The 22,069-nt window shown below is 39.8% G+C and overlaps 1 protein-coding gene across 1 annotated transcript in view; it reads right to left on the reverse strand.

Moving 5' to 3' along the window:
• Positions 1-15,149: 15,149 nt before the first annotated feature.
• The window catches only part of LOC132879196 (tripartite motif-containing protein 16-like), a 45,067-nt gene continuing 38,147 nt past the window's right edge, over positions 15,150-22,069 (reverse strand). Inside the window, exons 5-6 of the mRNA XM_060913711.1 lie at positions 21,809-21,868; positions 15,150-17,948 (exon numbers count right to left, since the gene is read on the reverse strand). Of these exons, the coding sequence (XP_060769694.1) occupies positions 17,419-17,948; positions 21,809-21,868 (590 nt within the window). The 3' untranslated portion in view covers positions 15,150-17,418. The remainder of the gene's footprint in view (positions 17,949-21,808; positions 21,869-22,069) is intronic.

Here is a 22,069-nt window from a genome sequence, read left to right on the forward strand (position 1 = left end):
ACTCAAATCCGTATAAAATACGGACATTCTGTATATTGTGCATTTTAATCTCAACGAAAGCTTCACTGAATCGATTCTTTAGAACAAACTCGTATGCGTGTGAATCAATTTACTTGATTCACTCTTGATTCTTGACTCAGAAACTACGGAAACCTTATTTGTATTCCTGTTTTCAAATTGTAAACATAACTTTCATGCTGCATGAAATTAAAGTATGAACTTTCCTCAAACCATTACGTGTGCGTGAACCAGTGGCGGAACAAGTCAGAGCCGGGCCGGGGGCGGGGCAAATGACCGGGCCCTTTATTAAAGCTTATCATAATATCATTTTAGGCTACAAAATGTCCGCAACTGCGGTGTTTACCAATTTCAACACTACCGGGTGCAACTATGTTATTTAGTACATCAAGTCCTTCAAACGAACATGTAACTCAGAAACAAAAAACATTAGGATACTGTACATGGCTCATAATAAAACATCAATAGCCTATACTGCGCACATTATTTGAAGGGCATACGAATGAGCGCTCAGAGGTTGCAACGGTGACAGGAAGAGTCAGAAATAAAAGGAGGGCGGTGCAAACCTCACTGAATGCACTGTGTTTACCAATTTCAACACTACGGGGTGCAACTATGTTATTTTGTACATTAAGTCCTTCAAACGAACATGTAACTCAGAAACAAAAAAACATTAGGTGACATAGTGACCATGAGGACGAACTAAATATGTGTCCAGTTTAAGTAATTTAGCCTTTCCCTGCTCCCTTTCTTCCCTTTCTTTTCGCTTCGCCGCTCCACTTTTATGTTTATATGAACTCATGTTAACTATCGTAGTAAAAATGCTTGTAGCATAGCCAACTCTGTTGACAAGTGACTGATGACGTTGTGGAGAGTGATGACGATTTTACCCAAAATACACTTGGAGACAATATCTTATTAAATTTGCACACTGTAAAGCAAAACGCGAGAGTGAAAAGCAGGACAGTTATACAAAACATTTTATTCTATATTTTACAGCTGTTAAATCTTGAGTGAATCTTGAGTGCAGTTTTTAGCAACTATGAGGCATAACTCAGCCTGACTGTGTCAAGCTATAAGCCCTAACACAACCCCTGAGCTACGGCAACATACATTATCTTACAACATTGTACACGCTCGCGCGCTCGACTATTTGCAACACATTGCAATGATTTTAAGGGGTGCATCAGATAACTCCCCGGGCCCTCACACGGGCCCGGGCATGAGCACGACGAATGTAATCTCGAAGGACTGAGTGTAAGTGATATATCGGGCTTATCTCCGGGCCCTCCCACGGGCCCGGGCCGGGGGCGGTTCGCCTTCTCAGCCCCCCCCCCTACGGTCCGCCCCTGGCTGTATGCTTTTGCAAACCAGGTTCAATCCAGTGCAGCTGGAATGAAGATCTTGAACTGCTGCTTTAGACACCGTCATTCCTACAAGTACCTCGGGCTGTAGCTGGACAGCAAGCTGGACTGGACTTGCAACACCAACCACCTGTACAGGAAGGTACAGAGCAGGCTGTACTTCCTGAGGAGGCTGCGGTCCTTTAACATCTGCAGGAAACTCCTGTGGATGTTCTCTCAGTCCACGGTCGCCAGTGTCCTGTTTTACATCGTGGTGTGCTGGGGGGCAGCACATCCAAGAAGGACACATCCAGGTTGGACAAACTGATCAGGCGGGTCGGCATGAAGCTGGACTCTCTGGTGACGGTGGCAGAGAAGAGGACTATGGACAAAATACTGAACATCATGGACAATGCCATTCACCCTCTGCACACCGTCATAAGCAACCAGAGGAGCCTGTTCAGTGACAGAATGCTCCTTCCCAAGTGCAGGACGAACAGACTCAAAAACTCCTTTGTCCCTCACGCCATTAGACTGTACAACTCCTCTCTGGGGGGGAGGAGGGGGAACAGGAGGACAGAGGACGGGAAGGAGCAGTAGCCTAGCCTGACAATAAGCAATACTGGACAATGTGCAATATAATGCGCAATACCTCTTCTGCTGGACTTTTCATATCTTTTTTTTGTATATGTAAATACTTAATTTATCTTGAAGTTTTCTCTATTTTCTATTCTCTGTTTATCCTGTAATGATGCTACTGGAATTTTAATTTATCTGAAGGAACCTCTCAAAGGGATCAATAAAGTTATATCTAATCTAATCTAATCTAATCTAATCTAATCTAATCTAATCTAATCTAATCTAATCTAATCTAATCTAATCTAATCTAATCATCACTTCCTCATTTCTCAGTAACTGCTGCTGTTCCACACAATCACCAGAAGAGGGAGGAAAAGATTTTACAACCCCAAATCAGAAAAAGAGCCCTGTGATAACCTGGCGACTTGTCCAGGGTGTACCCCACCTTTCGCCCGTAGTCAGCTGGGATAGGCTCCAGCTTGCCTGCGACCCTGTAGAACAGGATAAAGCGGCTAGAGATAATGAGATGAGATGGGATGAGAAATCAAAAAGTTGGGACAAGAAAAAAGAAAGCAGTGATTTCTAAAATGTACTTTGACTTGTATTTCATTGCAGACAGAATGAACCCAAGATATTTCATGTTTTGTTGGTCAACTTCATTTCATTTGTGAATACACATCCATTCCTGAGTTTCAGACCTGCAACACATTCCAAAAAAATTGGAATGGGGCAATTTAGGGCTAGTAAAGAGTTACAACAATTGATGATGAACTTTGACCTTGACAACACTTCAGCACTTTCTAACTCATGGACGCACAAACACACATTTCAGTGTTTTTACTGAATGTTTTCCATTAAAAACAAAACAAAACATAGCTACTGGTTTTATTTCCACATGAAATCAATTCATCTATTGTTAGCAAGCTACGTTTACTCGCGCTGAAGCAGAAGAGTTTACATTATATTTCGCTCGCCAATATTAGCAGGGAGCTGTGTTTAGTTCGTTAGTAGTAGTTTCAGTACCTTCACTTACTCCACTTACCCACTGTGAAGAACATGCTCTGTGTTTGCATCTGCGTCCAAACCAGAGGGTTAAGATCCCGTTTTCTGGTTCCTGGTTTAAAGTCATGGGAAAAAGAAAGTATACCCTTCTTTTCTAGGTAGAACCAATTCTATGGTTTAATTTATTATTTATCAGGGCCAAAATAACAATTGTGTGGTCCTTACCAAGTTCTGTCAAAAACCAAATAACCTCAAGTAACAACACCCCTCCCCCCCACCCAAATATCTCAAAATGTAGTTCATTTTTCCCCCAAAAAAGTAAACCAACGTTCAGAAACCGGGCAGGAATAATATGCACACTATTATTCAGTAACTTATACTAGAACCATTTTTAACAACAAAACCTTATTAAATAACTTAATAAACAGCAAATGATTTCTGTTTGAGTTTATCAGTTTGGAGAGGGGGGTTGGGGGTGGCGTACGTGGTGGAAGCTCCTTTCTTAGTGAGTCTCAATCAACATATATTTGAAAATGAGCCCGGTTTCACAAACTCGCACTCAAGGGCGGGGCCTGGGGGAAGTGGGCTGCTCACCTCTGGTTAGAGGGGGTTAACATTCTTTTTTTTTTAAATAAAAGTTTCATGATGTAGAGAAGTACCATATGGTCGACTCTACATCAGCATCAGCCTTGTGAGTTTTAGGATGATTTAAACCAGTAGGTGGCGTTTTAAACCATTTTCAACCCATAAAATGCTGGCGTTTATAAAGATGGTCAATTTGTCAATGTTAAAAGCATTGCATTTTGTGTTAAAAATGTTGGATTTAGTGGCATCTCATGGTGAGGTTCCAGAGTGCAACCAACAGAATACCACTCCTCATTCCTTGGTAAATTATGTTACATATAAACCCAAAGTGGTGAACATACCTGATCAAATGCTTAGAAACCCAACAGACATCTATTTTTATGCTCACGTTGTAATTAAGACATTGATTTTTTTTCAACTAAGTGTAAACTGCCTTGAGCTAACCACCACTCCATGGAGATTGAATGAGATTTCATGAACTAGTGATGGTTTTGGCTAACATGGTTAGCTAAAAGTTATCGCTAGCTATGTAGGGATAACGTTAACTTTATGTCAAGTTAAAAGTGATGAGCAGCTCGTGGTTTTTTTTATCGTCTGATCTAATTCACACACAGAGCACGACTACTTGTGGAACCTGAGGGCAAAACAGTACAAACTTTGGGATCTAAAAAAGAAAAAAAAACTTTCAGGAGCTCTGCCACGCCCTTTTCATCCTCAGCAGCATCTCCTGCTACCTGTCCTTTTGTCTTTTTTGCTGAGATGAGAATTAAACGATGATGTTTTTGTGATGTTTGTCTCAGTTATTAGTTACAGCATATGTGATTGAGGCTAGTAGCATTTTTAAAGAGATTTAATGTGTTTATTATTATTAACAGAATAATGCAGTTATTTTGACTTATAAATGTTCAAATAATGGTGAATTATCTTTTGCCCAGAGGATCTATTCAGTTTCGTTCCAGAAGTGAGACTTACTTGAGTGAAATAAATAAAAGCTGAAGCCAAGACAAAAGTGACACCTGCAAATGTTTCAGTGTCCATCTTTGCGGTGTCTGTCTCCCTGGCAACAGATTTGCTCTTATCTGATTGGTTGTTGCCAATTGTCTGTTGCTCTAATTAGTTGCCCTGGATCTCACCTGGCTGCCTGTTGCCTGGCAACATTGCCCAAAAAGTTGCCCCATGTATCATCACCTTAAAGCGAGCCTGCCTTTCAGATTTTTCAAGTGTAGGTCATAAAAAGAATTTCCCCAACACCCAGTTATTTTTGTTTAGTGACCAAAAGCTACTCAGTTCGAATCAGAGACTTACAATTTTATTAGTGTTTTTTTTTAAATAGAACAATTAATGAATTTATCTCCATGTGGCTCTAAATTCTCTGCTATTTTTTCCTGCTTCACCATGACCTAATACAAGATACTACGTCATGCATCACATCACGTGGTGGGCTTTCCCCATTCGTGCAAGGCATTGTGGGATACAAATTTGAACAAGGAAAGAAAAATGGAGGACGTGAGTGTGCGAATGAAACGTGAAAGACCGACTACAGTAACGGAAAGAAAGCGAGAAGAAGAAAAGACGTTATGTTATATACGAAGGAAAGGAAACGCAGGACCAAACTAATAAATATCGGCGCTCAGTGAGCACCTCGGTGTGATCAGCTGTTCGTTTAGCAACAGAATAATGGAACTGTCAGTGCACGCTCAAAGGGAAACCTGTAGATGCACACACACACACACACACACACACACACACACACACACACACACACACACACACACACACACACAAGGACTTCCTCTGTCTGCTTGACTGAGTGATTTCATGCACATTTTTTGCTTTAATCCATTCAAATTAAATAACTTCCCAGCCACAGAATGGCCTGATATTTTGTGAGATATTCCAGAAACAAACATATTAATTTTTTTCACAGTCTGGTTTCCATCAAATCCTGCGCTCTGATTGGCTGGCGAGTGGGTCCATATCCTACGATACGGACCCCAGTTACAGACCCCGGTTATGGACCTCTGGCGACTCGCTTGTTCACAACAACAACAAATTTTAGTAGCATTTTTTGTCAACATTTATCTTTTTTTTAATAAGATTTATTTATAAAATTATCAAAAATCTTATAAATTTTTGCCAGCATTTCTCAGGAGAATAGCATTAATTTTACAGCATGGATAGCGATAATGACAGTCTTCACAGCGAAAGCGAGTTTTACTACCCTGAAGAAGAAGAAATAAAAGAAAACATTTCAGGAGAAAGCTAAAAACCTGTAACTGTTGTTAACGCCGAGCAAAAACATGGCTGAATCCTGAATGACTCAATTTTGTATAAATAGTGGACTACATAGGTGGCAAAATGTAGTTTTTTTCCTGCCATGGAAGTGCACTTGTATACTGAGGAGGAAGCCATTTGCATTACAGCCATGAATGAGGATTCAAAATGGCAGCTCGGCTCAGTTTTCCCTTTCGGGCGCTCTTGTTTTCTGTTAGAATTTGGTAAAGAAAAAAAAAATATTATTTACTAGCTTAAGGTCGGTCCGTATGGTGAAATACCGTGACCTCAGCCTTGAATACTGACCTCGGTCACGGTATTTCATGATACGGACCTCCCAGCTGGTAAATAACATATATATCACAACGACCAAATTTCAGAGACAACTAAATTTCAGCGATTTTATGAAATCGAAATGCCGTCTAGCTTTAACCGCTTTATGACATTGACGTGTTTCCTTAGAGTACAGTCATAAATTTAGTTTCCAGCTCAAAAAGAAACACATTAAAGTGTGCAGGACGTGTTTAAAATTAGCCAGTGAGGTAGACAAAATAATATGATGTCACAGTACTCTGCTTGTACTCAGTGCAATATGTATACTGTTCCTACTTATTCAGGTGACATTGGGCATACCTAACAACCTGTGTTTTCTCTCTCTCTCTCTCTCTCTCTCTCTGTCCCCCCCCCAAAAAAAAAATCTGTCCCTCTGAGTTACATGTCGGTCCTGGGATTGAGATGCTGAACCTCTTCTGCTCCTCGGACCTGCCTGATGCATCCTGGTGCCCTGTGTCTGGTTGGAGTCTCATCGCATCGCTCCTGTGGAGGACGGCCCCATGTGGACAGTTGAAAGTCACACCTGGAGGACGCTCTGGACTCTTAGCCTACAGTAATGCTTTTATGGCTGAGGACTACAGTTGACTTGCTAACTTTCGGACTGCAGTCGGGTGTCATGAACAGTTTTGCACTCAAGTTTCCATCAATGAAGAGTTTATAACATCAAATGAAACTGACTTCATGTTGTCTGTTTAGAAGAAGAAACCTTTACTTCAAGCACAGTGAAATTCCTCCTCTGCATTTAGCCCAGGGGGCAGTCAGGGGTTGCTCAAGGGCACCTCAGCCCAAAGCCACCCCATGTCAACCTAACTGCATGTCTTTGGATTGTGGAGGAAACCAGAGCAAACCCACACAGAAATGGGGAGAACATGCAAACTCCACACAGAAAGGACCTCACCGGCCACTGGATTCGAACCCGGAATCTTCTTGCTGTGAGGCAACCATGCCAACCACTACACAACCGTGCCACCCAAATGAAGCCTGGTTCCTCTCGAGATTTCTTCCTCATGTCGTCTGAGGGAGTTTTTCCTTGCCACCATCGCCACAGGCTTCATCACTGGGGATAGATTAGGGATAAAATTAGCTCATGTTTTAAGTCGTTCAAATTCTGTAAAGCTGCTTTGCGACAATGTTTATTGTTAAAAGCGCTATACAAATAAACTTGACAGTATTATTCAATTAAAAGACGGACACTGTAAATGTTCAGTCATGGAGTTTAGTTATCCAGAAAGAGCATGCAGAAAAACTCAAGGCATCCATCTCAGAAAATCCTACGCGCTTTTGGTCCTCTATCAAGTCATCTACTTCTGATAGCCCCTCCCCTAACTTTCTTAGGGATGGACATAAACTTGTAACTGACAGTCGGGACAGAGCTAACAACCTGAATAAGTTTTTTAGTTCTGTGTTTAATCCAGCAAGTACGGCCTCGCTACCATCTAGTGCTCAGCTCCCTAGTGGTGTCGGAGAAGAACTGGACTCTATTGAACTTACAGTCTCTGAAGTGAGGGAGGTTCTTCTTAGTCTTGATCCTAATAAAGCATGTGGGCCTGATAATATCCCAGGATCCCTTCTGAAAAATATACCAGCTAAGATAGCACCTTCCCTGTGCAAAATTTTTAACTTATCTTTATCACATGGGGTGGTACCTGCGCTGTGGAAACCTCCAAATGTCTTTTCCGTTTTTAAAAAGGATGACCCGACTTTGGCAAAGAATTATCGACCGATTTCCCTGCTCTGTATAGTCTCAAAAGTGTTGGAAAGGTGTGTCTTCAATCACTGCTATCCACACCTTGCACCTCTACTGTACAATCTGCAACATGGATTTTTACGAGGGAAATCAACGGTTACGCAATTGTTGGAGGTATATCATGATATCCTGGACATGGTTGCTGGAGGTCAAGAGGTAGATGTTATACACCTCGATCTCTCTAAGGCATTTGACAAGGTGCCTCATGACCTCCTATTGACTAAACTTCACCGCCATGGTATTTCAGGTACTGTCCTCCAATGGTTTGTGAGCTATCTGTCAAATAGACAACAGCGGGTCATTTTTGAGGGTGCCTTTTCGGACTGGCACCCTGTAACATCTGGGGTACCTCAAGGCTCCATATTGGGGCCTCTGTTGTTCTTGGTTTTTGCAAACGAAATGCCATCCTACATACAGTATGGATCAAGTCTCGCCCTCTTTGCGGATGACAGCAAACTTTACCGGCCTATAGACTCTGTAAGTTCTCCGGCTTTGTTGCAGTCTGACCTTGATGGTTTGCATTTATGGAGCAGCGATCATAGGATGACATTTAACACCATTAAGTGTAAAGTTTTGCGTATGTCCAAGCGAAGATCTTGTAGAAGGCCCCTCAACATATATAATCTTGGCGAGGAAGTATTATTGCACTCTTCTGAAACCTCCGATTTGGGTATATTTGTCTCTGGCATCTGCACATGGAATAGTCATATCGAGCAGATGTGTGCGAAGGCGAATAGGGTACTTGGGCTAGTGAAAAGGCTGTGTGGCAGGGATATTTGTGACATCCAGACGAGAAAGTTGTTATATACGGCGCTTGTCAGGCCGTTACTAGAATATTCATCAAGTGTGTGGTCACCCTATTTAGTAAAGCATCGTAGACTGATAGAGAACATTCAGAGGCGTGCCACTAAATTCATATTGAACTATCCTCCAAGAGAAGTCAGTTATGTTAACAGACTAGTCCAGCTTAATTTACTACCTCTTGATTTTCGTAGAAAAATGCATGATTTAGTTCTCTTGTTTAAGTATAAAACTGGAACTGTTACTAGTAATTTTGGACGTTTCATTCAAACTGCCACTCTGCATTATAATACCCGTAATTTTCATCAAGCCAACTTTGACCTAATTTCTAGGCACAATCAGGAATATTATTGTAACAGCTATTTTCCTAGGATTGTTAAGTTGTGGAACAGCTTACCTAATATACTTAAGTATAGCCAGGATCTCTTGTGGTTTAGAATCCATCTAAACGACCACTTTAGAGGTTTACTACAAACCTATAGCCCGCCATGATTTGTCAATTATTATGTATACTTTTTTTCTTAATTTATTATGTAAATCAAATTCTAATTCTTGTATGAATCCCCCCTTTTTTTCTTTATATATATATATATATATATATATATATATATATATATATATATATATATATATTTTTTTTTTTTTTTTTTTTTTTTTTTTGAGCTTAGGGGATACGTTGCAATTGGGGCTCTGCCCTGTTCGTCTCTCCGGTCACGTTTTTTTTTTTGTTTTTTATTATATGTTATTTTGTGTATATATTTTTTGTGACAAACTAAACTAAACTAAACTAAACTAAACTAAACTAAACTAAACTAAACTAAACTAAGCAGCTGTGAATCGATTCACTGAAACGGGCTGTTCAGAGGAGTCGGCTCAGTGAAGTGAATCGGACCGCCCATGCTGACGGAGGGAGAGCAGACTTTGTTCCTCCTGCTCTGGGGGGCGGAGCTTCTCTGCTCGGTTGTTAGGGAAGAGTCTAGTTGTTAGGGAACAGTGTCTTCTCGCTCTTTGTTGCCTTTATTTTATTATTGTTATTATTATTATTATTGTCAGCGTGAATAATGCGGGGCGCAGCATGAACCGGAAGCAGGAGGCGGCGGGAGTGGTTCTGACCGGCTACAGCAGCAGCAGCAGCGAGGCGTTCTGTCCGGCTGCGTGTGGGAGCCCCGGGGACGAGCCTGAAGCTCCGGGACCGAGGTGAGCTCTGGAACCAGCCTTATTTCTGGGAGGACAGGAGTAAAGGACAAAGTCCGACTCACCTGCAGCTCTTTCTGGAAACGGCCCAGAGGTGTGGGAGTGGGCGGAGTCAGGGCCAGGCTCTACATGAATGCGCCTTTAAACACGCGCAGCCGCAGACTGTCATACTCCAGTGCTGTTAGGTTTATTATTATGTAGGTTTATAATTAATTGTAAGTGTTTTTGATCGTAAGGCTTAAAGGATTTATTTTTCAGTTAAAATGATGATTGAATGATTTATTCTGTTCAGTCTGTTCAGTCAAAATGACCTCAGCCACACTGTTGAAGAACATTTTGTTTATTTTTGATAAGAAATGTGTATTATTGAGATGTGTCTATACGGCGCCTGAAGGTCTACATATGATGTCAGACACACCAACACACACTCATAGCTGCATATACTATGTGTTAGATTTTAATGCCATGATTTAAGTTAGCTTATAGCTAGGATTGTAATTTAAGATGGTTAGAGTTAACCAGTCTCTTTAATGTTGAATCTGAAATGATTGAATGTTGGATTTAATTGTTAGATCTAGGATGCATTTAGTGATTTTATAGTTTTATAGTTTTAAGTTAGAAGTAGCATTTCTTTGTTTTGCCAGAAATATTCTTTGTATAAGTTGTTCTTATTTTTTGTTTACTTTCTTATAACATATCTGTGTTTAAAAATTCTATCACCATCTTAAGTATATCTGACCTGAAGGGGTGTACGTAAGCAATGACCTGCCCCAAGATCAAGATGCTCACTTGCACGCAAGTCAACACACACACACACACACACACACACACACACACACACACACACACACACACGACACAGATATCAAAACGATGTCACTCACTCACACCCCCCCATAGACACACACACACACACACCCTCTACAGTGATGTCATTTATAACAGATAACACTCACATATAATAACCCTCTGTATTCCTGTCCAATTGGGGAACTTGCGAATAAAGATGTGAACTACATTGGGGTTCCTGTCTTTCTTTGCGACTGACCTCCAGAGCTCTGGGTGGTACGAGGGCGGTGGTCTCGAGACATAAGTTGACCTTCTAACTGGGTTGAACCTAACAAGTGTCATACAGAGTGTGTCCCAGGAACACTGGGCATGAGGTGGGGACACACCCCGGGACCCCACTCCATCACAGCTCATGCCCAGGGGCCGGAGAGTGTTGCGTATCCAGCTGTGTTTGTAAGGTTTGAGGAAACCTGAAAACCTCCAGGGACCCTGATAATGTAATTACATAGCAATACATATTACAGGCAGCACGGTGGTGTATTGGTTAGCACTGTCGGCTCACAGAAAGAAGGTTCTGGGTTCGAGCCCAGTAGCTGACAGGGTCTTTCTGTACAGAGTTTGCATGTTCTCCTCCGGGTGCTTCGGTTTCCCCTACATAATGTAATTACATAGTAATACATATTACGTTATCCTAACCCGCATGTCTTTGGGCTGTGGAGGAAACGTGAAGGTTTTATGACTAAGAAAGGTTTTCCCTTCCCACTCTCTGACCCAGTCAACAGCGTTTTTCTCATTGCTATGTGTTTCTTGGATAAATATGACATCCACATGCTTTTATTTCATCAACTGAATTTTGTTCTCTTCCTAAAATCTCTCGCACCATTGATGTTTAGGGTCGCTATTTTAAAATCACCCATAAATGAAAGAGCATGAAATCAAGTAAACAAGCAAAAATAGTAAATGCAAAACAATAAATTTACCCTGTCTCATTACCACCATTTTCATCTGCTTGTTGATTGAGCTTTGTCAGTAATTTATTAAGTCTATAACCCTCTTGTTCAGTAAAGTTACCTTTCACATGCTTACAGTAAAATGCTGAACTGCCATGCTAAATTGTTTTGTGTCTGGAAAATGCTCTTCCACTTTGACCCCTCGGGTATTTTTAGTAGACCCCAGGAAACTTTTGATCATCTTTAGAGTATATACAATAGGAGAAGTGGAGCACAAAGGGGAATCGCCACCATCAGTATCAACAAGCAAGTTTTCATTCGCAAATCTCTTTGCATTTTTAGCGGATCTCCTAGTCGTTTTCCTCTTAGGTTTCTTAAACGTTGCTTGCTCAGTCTCCATTGCATTGCCAGCACACAAAAGTGGCTCGGTGTTCTCACTATTCCCATTCATTAAGTCATTAGTTATTCTATCCATCATCAGATTCATTGCATCTTCTGCGTTCTCTACGGCAACATCAAACATGATCTACAGTGTCAAATGCAGCAGTTAGGTCTAAAAGTACAAGAACAGCACATTCACCGGAATCACAATTTAAAAGAATATCGTTAAAAACTCTTAAAAGAGCCGATTCTGTGCTGTGCAGTGATTTAAAACCAGATTGGAAAACCTCAAGAATATTGTGCTCCTCCAGAAAGGACATTAATTGACTGTAGACTGTCTTTTCGAGGAGTTTTGAAGGGAAGGGCAGTTTAGAAATAGGCCTATAATTAGCCAAAACTGCAGAATCTAAACCTGTTTATTTAATTAAAGGTTGCACTACTGCATGTTTAAAGTTTTTAGGGACTACACCTGAGGACAAACTGCTATTAATAACTGCAAGCACGGATGGACCCACAGTAGGAAAAACCTCTTTAAATAATCGAGAGGGGACAGCATCATTAGGAGAGCCTGAGGGCTTTAAATGACCAACAGTGTCCTGTAAATCTGACAGAGTCACAGACTCAAACCTATCAAGGACAGCTGAGCAGGGGACAAAGACTGAAGGGTCATATGCAGAAGGTGAGATTAGAGCCCGAGTGCCAGCAACCTTGTCAATAAAAAAGTGAAGAAAGTCTTCACAAACAGCAGGCGAAGCCTCAATACCGACGGTCTGCGGAGCATTAAGAACAGAGTCGACAGTCTTAAACAGAACACGAGGCTTATGACAGTTTGACAAAATAATAGAGAAATGTTTAGTTTTAGCAGCTTTCACAGTTGTCTGATAGTTACGCCAGCGCTCTCTTAACATTTGAAAAGACACTTGCAGTTTGTCTCTCTTCCACTTGCGCTCAGCTCTACGGCACTGGCGTCTGACAGCACGAGTAGCGTCATTTAGCCAGGGTTCACATTTAGTTTTAGGCTGCCTAATTTTTAATGGAGCCACAGTGTCTAAAACAATTTGGCAGGAGGAGTGAAACCATGAACTAAGCTTGTCCGTGTCGTTGCATATGGTCCGAAAACACTGCGTCACAGATCTCCAAGTTAAAAACAGGCAAACCATATGATAAAACAAGATCGAGTGTGTGTCCACATTCTTGTGTGGGACCAGAAACAGACTGTACTAGATTAAAAGAGTCAATAAGGTTAAGAAAGTCCTTCACCATTGGCTTATTTGGGCAACACACATGAACATTAAAATCCCCAACAATAAGGACACAGTCATACTCGGGAATAATTTCAGCCAGGAAATCAGAAAAGTCACTTATAAAGTCCTTATTGTATTTGGGAGGTCTGTAGACCACTGCACACAACACTGTGTGAGGGCGAGCCAGTTCAAATAAACTCATCTCAAAGCTGGTAAAAGAGGATGACAGAGACAGTTGCTTACATTTATAATGACTTTTATAAATGGTCGCTATTCCTCCTCCTCGGCCCGAGGCCCGTGGGGAGTTAAAATAGCAGCAATCCCCAGATAAAAGTTCTGTGAGGGCGCTGGACTCACCAACAGCTAGCCACGTCTCAGTCACACAGAGAAAATCCAGTCCCCGGGAAGTAAGCAAATCCTTCAGGATGAAAGTTTTGTTCGCTATCGACCTAGCATTGACGAGCCCAAACTTGGCAGAAATCGGCGGATCCACGGTAGTAACCGTCCGGGGGGCCCGACGCAAAGGCCGTAGGTTGCACAAATTCACCCCACGCCAGCGAGCGGTGAATTTCTTTCAGTCCTTCTGTGCACTTCTCTTCATCTTTTTGTAACTGTCTTGCTTTTCTCCAATTTTCTTAAACCCTTTTCCTTGTATTCAATTTTGTTGTATTGTGGTGTTTTATAATACTTTTACTATTTTAATGTTTTTTTTCTCCATGTCGTCATGGATGATTTGTAAAAAAAGAAAAAGAAAACAAGTGCCTGGGAAATAAACTGAGTCATGGGTATACAGTTTGTTGATTTTTATTTAGTAAACTCTGTTAGTTATTATCCATTATTTTATTAGGTGGCAAAATGTCAGTAAATTCAATGTAACAGCAATTCTGAAGAGTTACTCTGGTTAGTTAGTTTTGACTCTTAACTGATCAGAAACCTCTCCAAGGGTGAGGAACATTTTGGCAGAGTAAATTTACTGTTTCTCACAATAGAGTTGATTATAACTCTGAACTGAGTAAAATGGCACAAGAGTTAATTTTAAGACACTCTGAGTCAAATAGCACCACAAAGAGTAAAATATTAACACTCAATTGAGCAGAATTGACTCTAGAAAAACAGCTCTACCAAAAGAGTAACTTTTACTCTTTTTAGAGAGGGACCAAATGTTATCTGACGCAGAGTAAAATTTTCTTCAATTTGAGTAAATTTTACTCAGGCAAATTTCCTGTGTTGTCTCACTGAAATGAAGTATAATTCAGTTAGATAATCTACCTAAGATGAATGAATTTATAAAGTTCTTTCTCTCTCTCCTTTTGAATTTTAATCTGATTTCTATGTTTTAGACCGGTCTGTAAACGATTATCTTTAACGTTAAGTGGTTATTGAACTGCACCTATTTAATCCTATTATTACAACAGGTTAACTCTTTTGTTCCCTCTAGGAGCAATTCACCAATATCACAGTTCTAAGCACAACCAAATGAACCTTATTTGTACCCAAAATCATAACAGAGGAATGAAGTAAACTTGTTAACGAATGAAAAACATCATATACTTCAGAAAAAGTGATAATGGGCGGAGACTTTAACATAGCCCCTGATTCATGGTTAGATCGAATACCTCACAGGAATCCACAACCTGTTTACAGCCACATTATACTGAATTTATGAACAACGAATGTAATTGATTTTTGGAGGTCATCAAACCCAACTTGTATTCAATATACATGGTTTAATGCTGCAGGAAACGGTCAGTGTTCGAGACCAGATTACTGGCTTATCTCTTGTGAGCTGTATAATGATATTTTAGATTGTGAAATTTCAGCCTCTCCGCTCACAGACCATTGTACGATTAGTCTAAACCTATTCATGTCTAAGCAACATAAGATCCTTCCTAATATCTGGAAATTTAATCACAACTTATTACAGAACGGTGCATTTTGTGATCAGGTGAAGTCTCTTATTTTGGAGGTTGAAGAGTTAGACATGTCTGATAGGAGTAAATGGGAATGATTTAAGTTTAAGCTCAAACAAATAGCAATTGGCATGGGTAAAAAACTTTCACATATAAGGAGACAAGAACAAAAGGATCTGATTGATAAAATTAATACATTAGTAAATAACACACAACTACCCTTCAAAAACATTTCAGAATTACAGTCACTGCAGTCTCAACTAGACGAAATGTACACAATAAAGACAAATGGAGCTTCCACTCGATCAAGAGCTGGATGGATCGAACAGGGTGAAAAAAGGTCATTGTATTTCTTCGGACTTGAAAAACAAAGACAAACTAAGAAAAAAATGAGTAAGCTTATGACCAATGATAATATAATAGAAGATCAGAAATGAGTACAGGATGGAATTTGGCTCGTTTATTGTAACTTAAATTTAATAAATCAGAATGTGACGTCTTATTTTATCCCATCAATGATGACATCAAAGAAATGGATGAAGACAAACATACACTTGATGAGGAATGAACTATAACAGAAATTGAAATTGCATTAAAACAAATGAAAAATGGTAAATCACCAGGAATCGATGGCTTAACATCTAAATTTTTAAAATACTTTTGGGTGGATATTAAAAAAAATTATTATATAGAGCATTTTTAGAATGCATTCACAAAGGATGTTTATCCCCGACGATGAAGACAGGCTTAATAACCTTGCTACCAAAACCCAAAAAAGACTTCTTGTTGCTAGACAATTGGAGACCTATAACCTTACTATGCAATGATTATAAATTACTTGCCTTAGTATCTGCTAATCGTCTAAAGCGTGTACTTGTAAAACTTGTAGACGAATATCAATCAGCCTTCATGAAGGGAAGATATATTCAAAACCACGTCCGACTGATTCTGGATATGATTGATTACCAATCAATTATTCAATTTAAGATTTTACGTGGAATCAGACAAGGCTGCTCAATTTCACAAATTTATTTAATGTACACAAATGCTACCGTACTTGACCTTGTGGAATAATAGAACATTACTATTAATAGGAAGACTTTATTTCAACAAGAATGGAATGATAAAGTTTTAGATATTACTGATCTAATGGATGAAAATGGACATTTAATGCAATTTAATTCATTTGTAGAAAAGTTTCATTTAAAATGTGTCTATAGAAAATTTAATTAAATTTGTAGAGCTATTCCACCTCCCTTAAGATTCACGATAAAAAATACCCTTGAATATTCAAAGGTGTCGGTCAAACTGCCTGAATTGAAAATCGGTGAAAGAAAATCTAATAACAAAGGAATTAGAAATGTTTTAAAATGGAAGCTATTCCCTGATTTAAAAAAAAAAAAATTAACCAAAGAATAACTGACGATGGAGGAACGCTAACAAATACACACTGTAGTTATCCAAGATGGCCAATTTCACCCACAGTGAAAGAAATTCAGTTTAAAATACTGAACAATATTTATCCAGCTGCTGAAACTCTCAGGAAAAGGTTGAATTTGCTTCTGTCTGAAAATGAGTTCAGCACAGAAACTCCATCACTGGGGGAAACTTTATTCTCCTGTGCTCTTATCTTTTATTCTGCAAAGCTTTGATTGGAATATTTGAATAAAAATCCCAAACTCACAGATAAACCTGGATTTATAAGGTTCTATCTGCGGGCCAATCATCATCCAGGCTGAATATGGGATGAACACGACATCGGCAGCCTGAACCGATCATGTACTGGATGTTCTAATGGAGTTTAAATATTGTTCAATGTTTTACAATCAAATCTCAGGGTTTAGAAACAACTTCAGATTTGAAAAAGTGAATGTGGATTTTACATCTTAGAACACAAGCAGAAAAATCAAATTCATTCCAAAAGTGATGTTTTATTTTTATATAGTGTGACCTGAACAGGTTTAAAATGTTGTTCTGTTCTGGCTTTATTACTGTTTATTAGTTATTTAATGAGACGCTGCTTAATATGAAACAAACACAACCTTATAATGCGAAGGTCATGAGATCATTTTCGTTTTAAATTTGACGAGTTTCTTGTCTGACAGTTAATTTTTAACATTTCCATTTTAATTTTTTAAATTATTCATCTGTTTAAATTTAAATATTAAAATGAGTGTTTTTGTGCAGCTGGATTGTGTTCTAGTGAAACAGACGACTGAGCAGCAATGTGGCAACGGGCAGGAATTTTACAGAAAACACTCCACACTTTTATTCTGGATCACACAATCTCACTGGAGAACCAGAATCCAAGAGCCAGAACCCAGCGTATAGAGTCTGAGTGAATGTGGTGTGGACTCTGTGGAGGAGCTTCATCGTGTCAGAGACGCTGTAGAAGGACAGAGTTCCTGCACTGTGATCCACATACACTCCTATTCTGAAGGGTGATGGAACTCTGAGATCATTCATAATGTTGTTGTGCCAGAAAGAGAGAGAAGAAGAAGAACACCGCAGACTCCAGGACTGATTGTTGAGTCCAAACAGACACTCAATACCCCATCCTTTCCTGCTGATGTCTTTATATGAGACTGATATGGCCACACCATACCCGCTCCACTCCACCTCCCAGTAACAGCGTCCACACACACTCTCCTTACACAACACCTGCCACCAGGAATCAAATCTCTCTGGATGATCAGAGTAACGCTGCTCTCTCTCACTGCCTCTCACCGCTCTGTTCTTCTCAGACAGAATGAGGCGACGATGTGCCGTGTTGGGATCCAGAGTCAGATAACAGAAATCTAAAATAAAAGAGAAAAACAAACTGAACAATGTGACCATGAATATCCGCGCTGGGGGCGTGGTCACGAAAACAGCAGTTCGGTTGCAGTGAAAACTTTTCTCTGTAGAACCCTGTCACTCCCCCCTCCCCCCACTCTGGGCTCAAGAACACAACAAAAGGGCAATAATATAACAACAACCAATCAGAATTCAGATACAACAACCAATCAGAATTCAGATACATTCTGTTGACAAGTAAAACAGTGTTGCCAGATCGGGCGGGTTTGACGTTAGTTCGGCGGGTTTTTATTAAATGTTTATAAACATTTCGCACGAACGTTCTGTGTGGGGCTTTGATGCAGCACATTCTATGTACTATCTCCGTCCACTAGTCTACATCCAATCCAATCCATATTAAACACTTCTTTGACCCAATCAGAGATCGCGGACATCACACGACACAAAGACCTAGTTTACCCAGCACCCCTTAGGTATTTTAAACAACCAAAATCGAGCATTGGCCTAAATTAATCATTAACAATAAACATTAATCTCATTCAGTATTATTTAAACAAAAAAATGTCGATGTAACTGTAAGACTAATATGAATGTGTGTAATGTAGTGCAGAAACTGAACTCATAAACTAGTAAATAAGAATGATGCAATCCATTCTCCATTTTCTCTTCTCATGTTACATTCAGCCATGCATCGCAGCCTCACTTTTTTTTAATGGAAGTATATAAAACAGGTACAATCTAACAAATCCACAAAAATCAGGATAACAGATGAAGAAAATACATGGATGTAGACAAAAATAAATTAAGCAGAATAACTAGGCCTATAAAATTAATAAAACAAACAGGATAAAAAGATAAATAAAAAATAAATAACCTCAGCAATGCAGATGTTAGATACAGTGGGGCAAAAAAAAGTATTTAGTCAGTCACCAATTGTGCAAGTTCTCCCACTTAAAAAGATGAGAGAGGCCTGTAATTTTCATCATAGGTACACTTCAACTATGAGAGACAGAATGAGAAAAAAAATCCAGAAAATCACAGTCTGATTTTTAAAGAATTTATTTGCAAATTATGGTGGAAAATAAGTATTTGGTCAATAACAAAAGTTCATCTCAATACTTTGTTATATACCCTTTGTTGGCAATGACAGAGGTCAAACGTTTTCTGTAAGTCTTCACAAGGTTTTCACACACTGTTGCTGGTATTTTGGCCCATTCCTCCATGCAGATCTCCTCTAGAGCAGTGATGTTTTGGGGCTGTCGCTGGGCAACACGGACTTTCAACTCCCTCCAAAGATTTTCTATGGGTTTGAGATCTGGAGACTGACTAGGCCACTCCAGGACTTTGAAATGCTTCTTATGAACCCACTCCTTCGTTGCCCGGGCAGTGTGTTTGGGATCATTGTCATGCTGAAAGACCCAGCCATGTTTCATCTTCAGTGCCTTTGCTGATGGAAGGAGGTTTTCACTCAAAATCTCATGATACATGGCCCCATTCATTTGTTCCTTTACACAGATCAATCGTCCTGGTCCCTTTGCAGAAAAACAGCCCCAAAGCATGATGTTTCCACCCCCATGCTTCACAGTAGGTATGGTGTTCTTTGGATGCAATTCAGCATTCTTTCTCCAAACATGACAAGTTGAGTTTTTACCAAAAAGTTCTATTTTGGTTTCATCTGACCATATGACATTCTCCCAATCCTCTTCTGGATCATCCAAATGCTCTCTAGCAAACTTCAGACGGGCTTGGACATGTACTGGCTTAAGCAGGGGGACACGTCTGGCACTGCAGGATTTGAGTCCCTGGCGGCGTAGCGTGTTACTGATGGTAGCCTTTGTTACTTTGGTCCCATCTCTCTGCAGATCATTCACTAGGTCCCCCCATGTGGTTCTGGGATTTTTGCTCACCGTTCTTGTGTTCATTTTGACCCCACGGGGTGAGATCTTGCGTGGAGCCCCAGATTGAGGGAGATTATCAGTGGTCTTGTATGTCTTCCATTTTCTAATAATTGCTCCCACAGTTGATTTCTTCACACCAAGCTGCTTACCTATTGCCGATTCAGTCTTCCCAGCCTGGTGCAGGTCTACAATTTTGTTTCTGGTGTCCTTTGACAGCTCTTTGGTCTTGGCCATAGTGGAGTTTGGAGTGTGACTGTTTGAGGTTGTGGACAGGTGTCTTTTATACTGATGAGTTCAAACAGGTGCCATTAATACAGGTAACGAGTGGAGGACAGAGGAGCCTCTTAAAGAAGAAGTTACAGGTCTGTGAGAGCCAGAAATCTTGCTTGTTTGTAGGTGACCAAATACTTATTTTACCGAGGAATTTACCAATTAATTCATTAAAAATCCTACAATGTGATTTCCTGGATTCTTTCCCCCCATTCTGTCTCTAATAGTTGAAGTGTACCTATGATGAAAATTACAGGCCTCTCTCATCTTTTTAAGTGGGAGAACTTACACAATTGGTGGCTGACTAAATACTTTTTTGCCCCACTGTATGCATCGTAGCCTAACATAGCTGACATAATATTATGCGTGTGTGCCACCTACTGGTGCATGCAGGATTCAGAACACAGCAGAGGATTGCAGATTTATAATCTGATTCAACCACACGGAGCCAAGTACCAGACAGCAGATTTTTCACCTCCAACACTGACGGGCTCATGTTGCTATTTGTTCGATTTACAAATAGTATACTGGACTGTAGCTGCATATTTTTACTTTACAAGATAGGCATCAAGTACATTTTACATTTTGGGCGGTTTTAAGTGCATGTTGGTGGGTTTTGAAGATATTTTGGGCTGGAAAACGTCAGCAGTATCTGGCAACACTGAAGTAAAATTGTAACCTGTCAAAGTTCTCGAGCCCTCGTGCTGTTTTACCGTTAGATCAATCACATATCAGCTTAAACTAGCATTCTAAAACTAGTTAAAGATCCCACAGAAGAGAGCCGACTCCCCCTGCCAGCCTCATGGAACGCAGTGTTTAAGGCTCCGGATGGGTTTTATTTCCATTTATGAGGGAAAGGAACATACACCCTCCCGACAGTCAGTGCGCTATTCGCTTGGAAAACACATTTGCAATTGGTAGAATGAGTTAATCACCACATGCAAGATTTGCAGTTAATCAAATGGATTTCATATTATTATTATTCATGAATTACTACAGTTCTGAACTTCAAATGTTAAAAGTCTGGCCTTTGGAGAGATGATGGAGACTATTTTGGTGGAACACAACGGAGCAAAATATTGTGACCCTCTAATGTTGACCTGAAGTTGGCACCACTGGGGGTTGGCATTGGGTTTTTGTCCCCACCAATGTTAATACCAAACCTACGCCCTTGCCTACATGTTATCTCGTTCTAATTGTTGTGACTTTTATCCAAATGACAGCTGGCAATACATTGTTACTTTGCACTTTTTGTTGATCTGGGTACTAATCTTTGAGAAACTGGATTGGCAGAATGTTGCCTGTGAAGAAAAGAATGTCTTTTTATTACCCTGTGCCAAGTTAATATTCACTTCAGTGCAATTTTTAAGAGCAATAAATTGTATTTTATTTATTATTTTTGATGAGTGGTTTTGTTTGATTGTTGTTTTATTTCTTTAGCTTATTTATTTATTTTTTACATTCCACTGTTGAATTGAATAAGTTGACTTAATTAAAAAAGTTTACTGTTCTTTGAAAGGGTGTATTTGCATGATCATTATTATTTTACTAGTGGCATAAAATTGTCTTGAAAAGACGTCAACAATAATATCGTTTATCGCAATAATTTCTGAGACAATATATCGTCCAACAAAATTTGTGATCATGACAGGCCTAGACGTGTGTGTGTGTGTGTGTGTGTGTGTTAGATGTACATTTCAGAAACTCTTCTCTGCTCTGTGGTTCTGGTCCTGAAATGATCTGAACTGCTGCAGCTGTGGAGAGAAAAATAGAAACATGAGTTTGTGTAAAAGATGGAAATAGTTTAAAGTGATCCAGTCAGTTTATTCATTTTAAATCAGTGTTTTAGTTCAAAGTGTCGGGTGAATAAAGTGTCTGCAGAAAAGAAAGCAGGAGCGTCGGTAAGAAATAACACATCACTGTGTTTCTCCAGCAGGAACAGCTCCTCTTACCAT

Source organism: Neoarius graeffei, chromosome 2 (genome assembly GCF_027579695.1).
Source record: "Neoarius graeffei isolate fNeoGra1 chromosome 2, fNeoGra1.pri, whole genome shotgun sequence".
Classification (NCBI taxonomy): domain Eukaryota; kingdom Metazoa; phylum Chordata; class Actinopteri; order Siluriformes; family Ariidae; genus Neoarius; species Neoarius graeffei.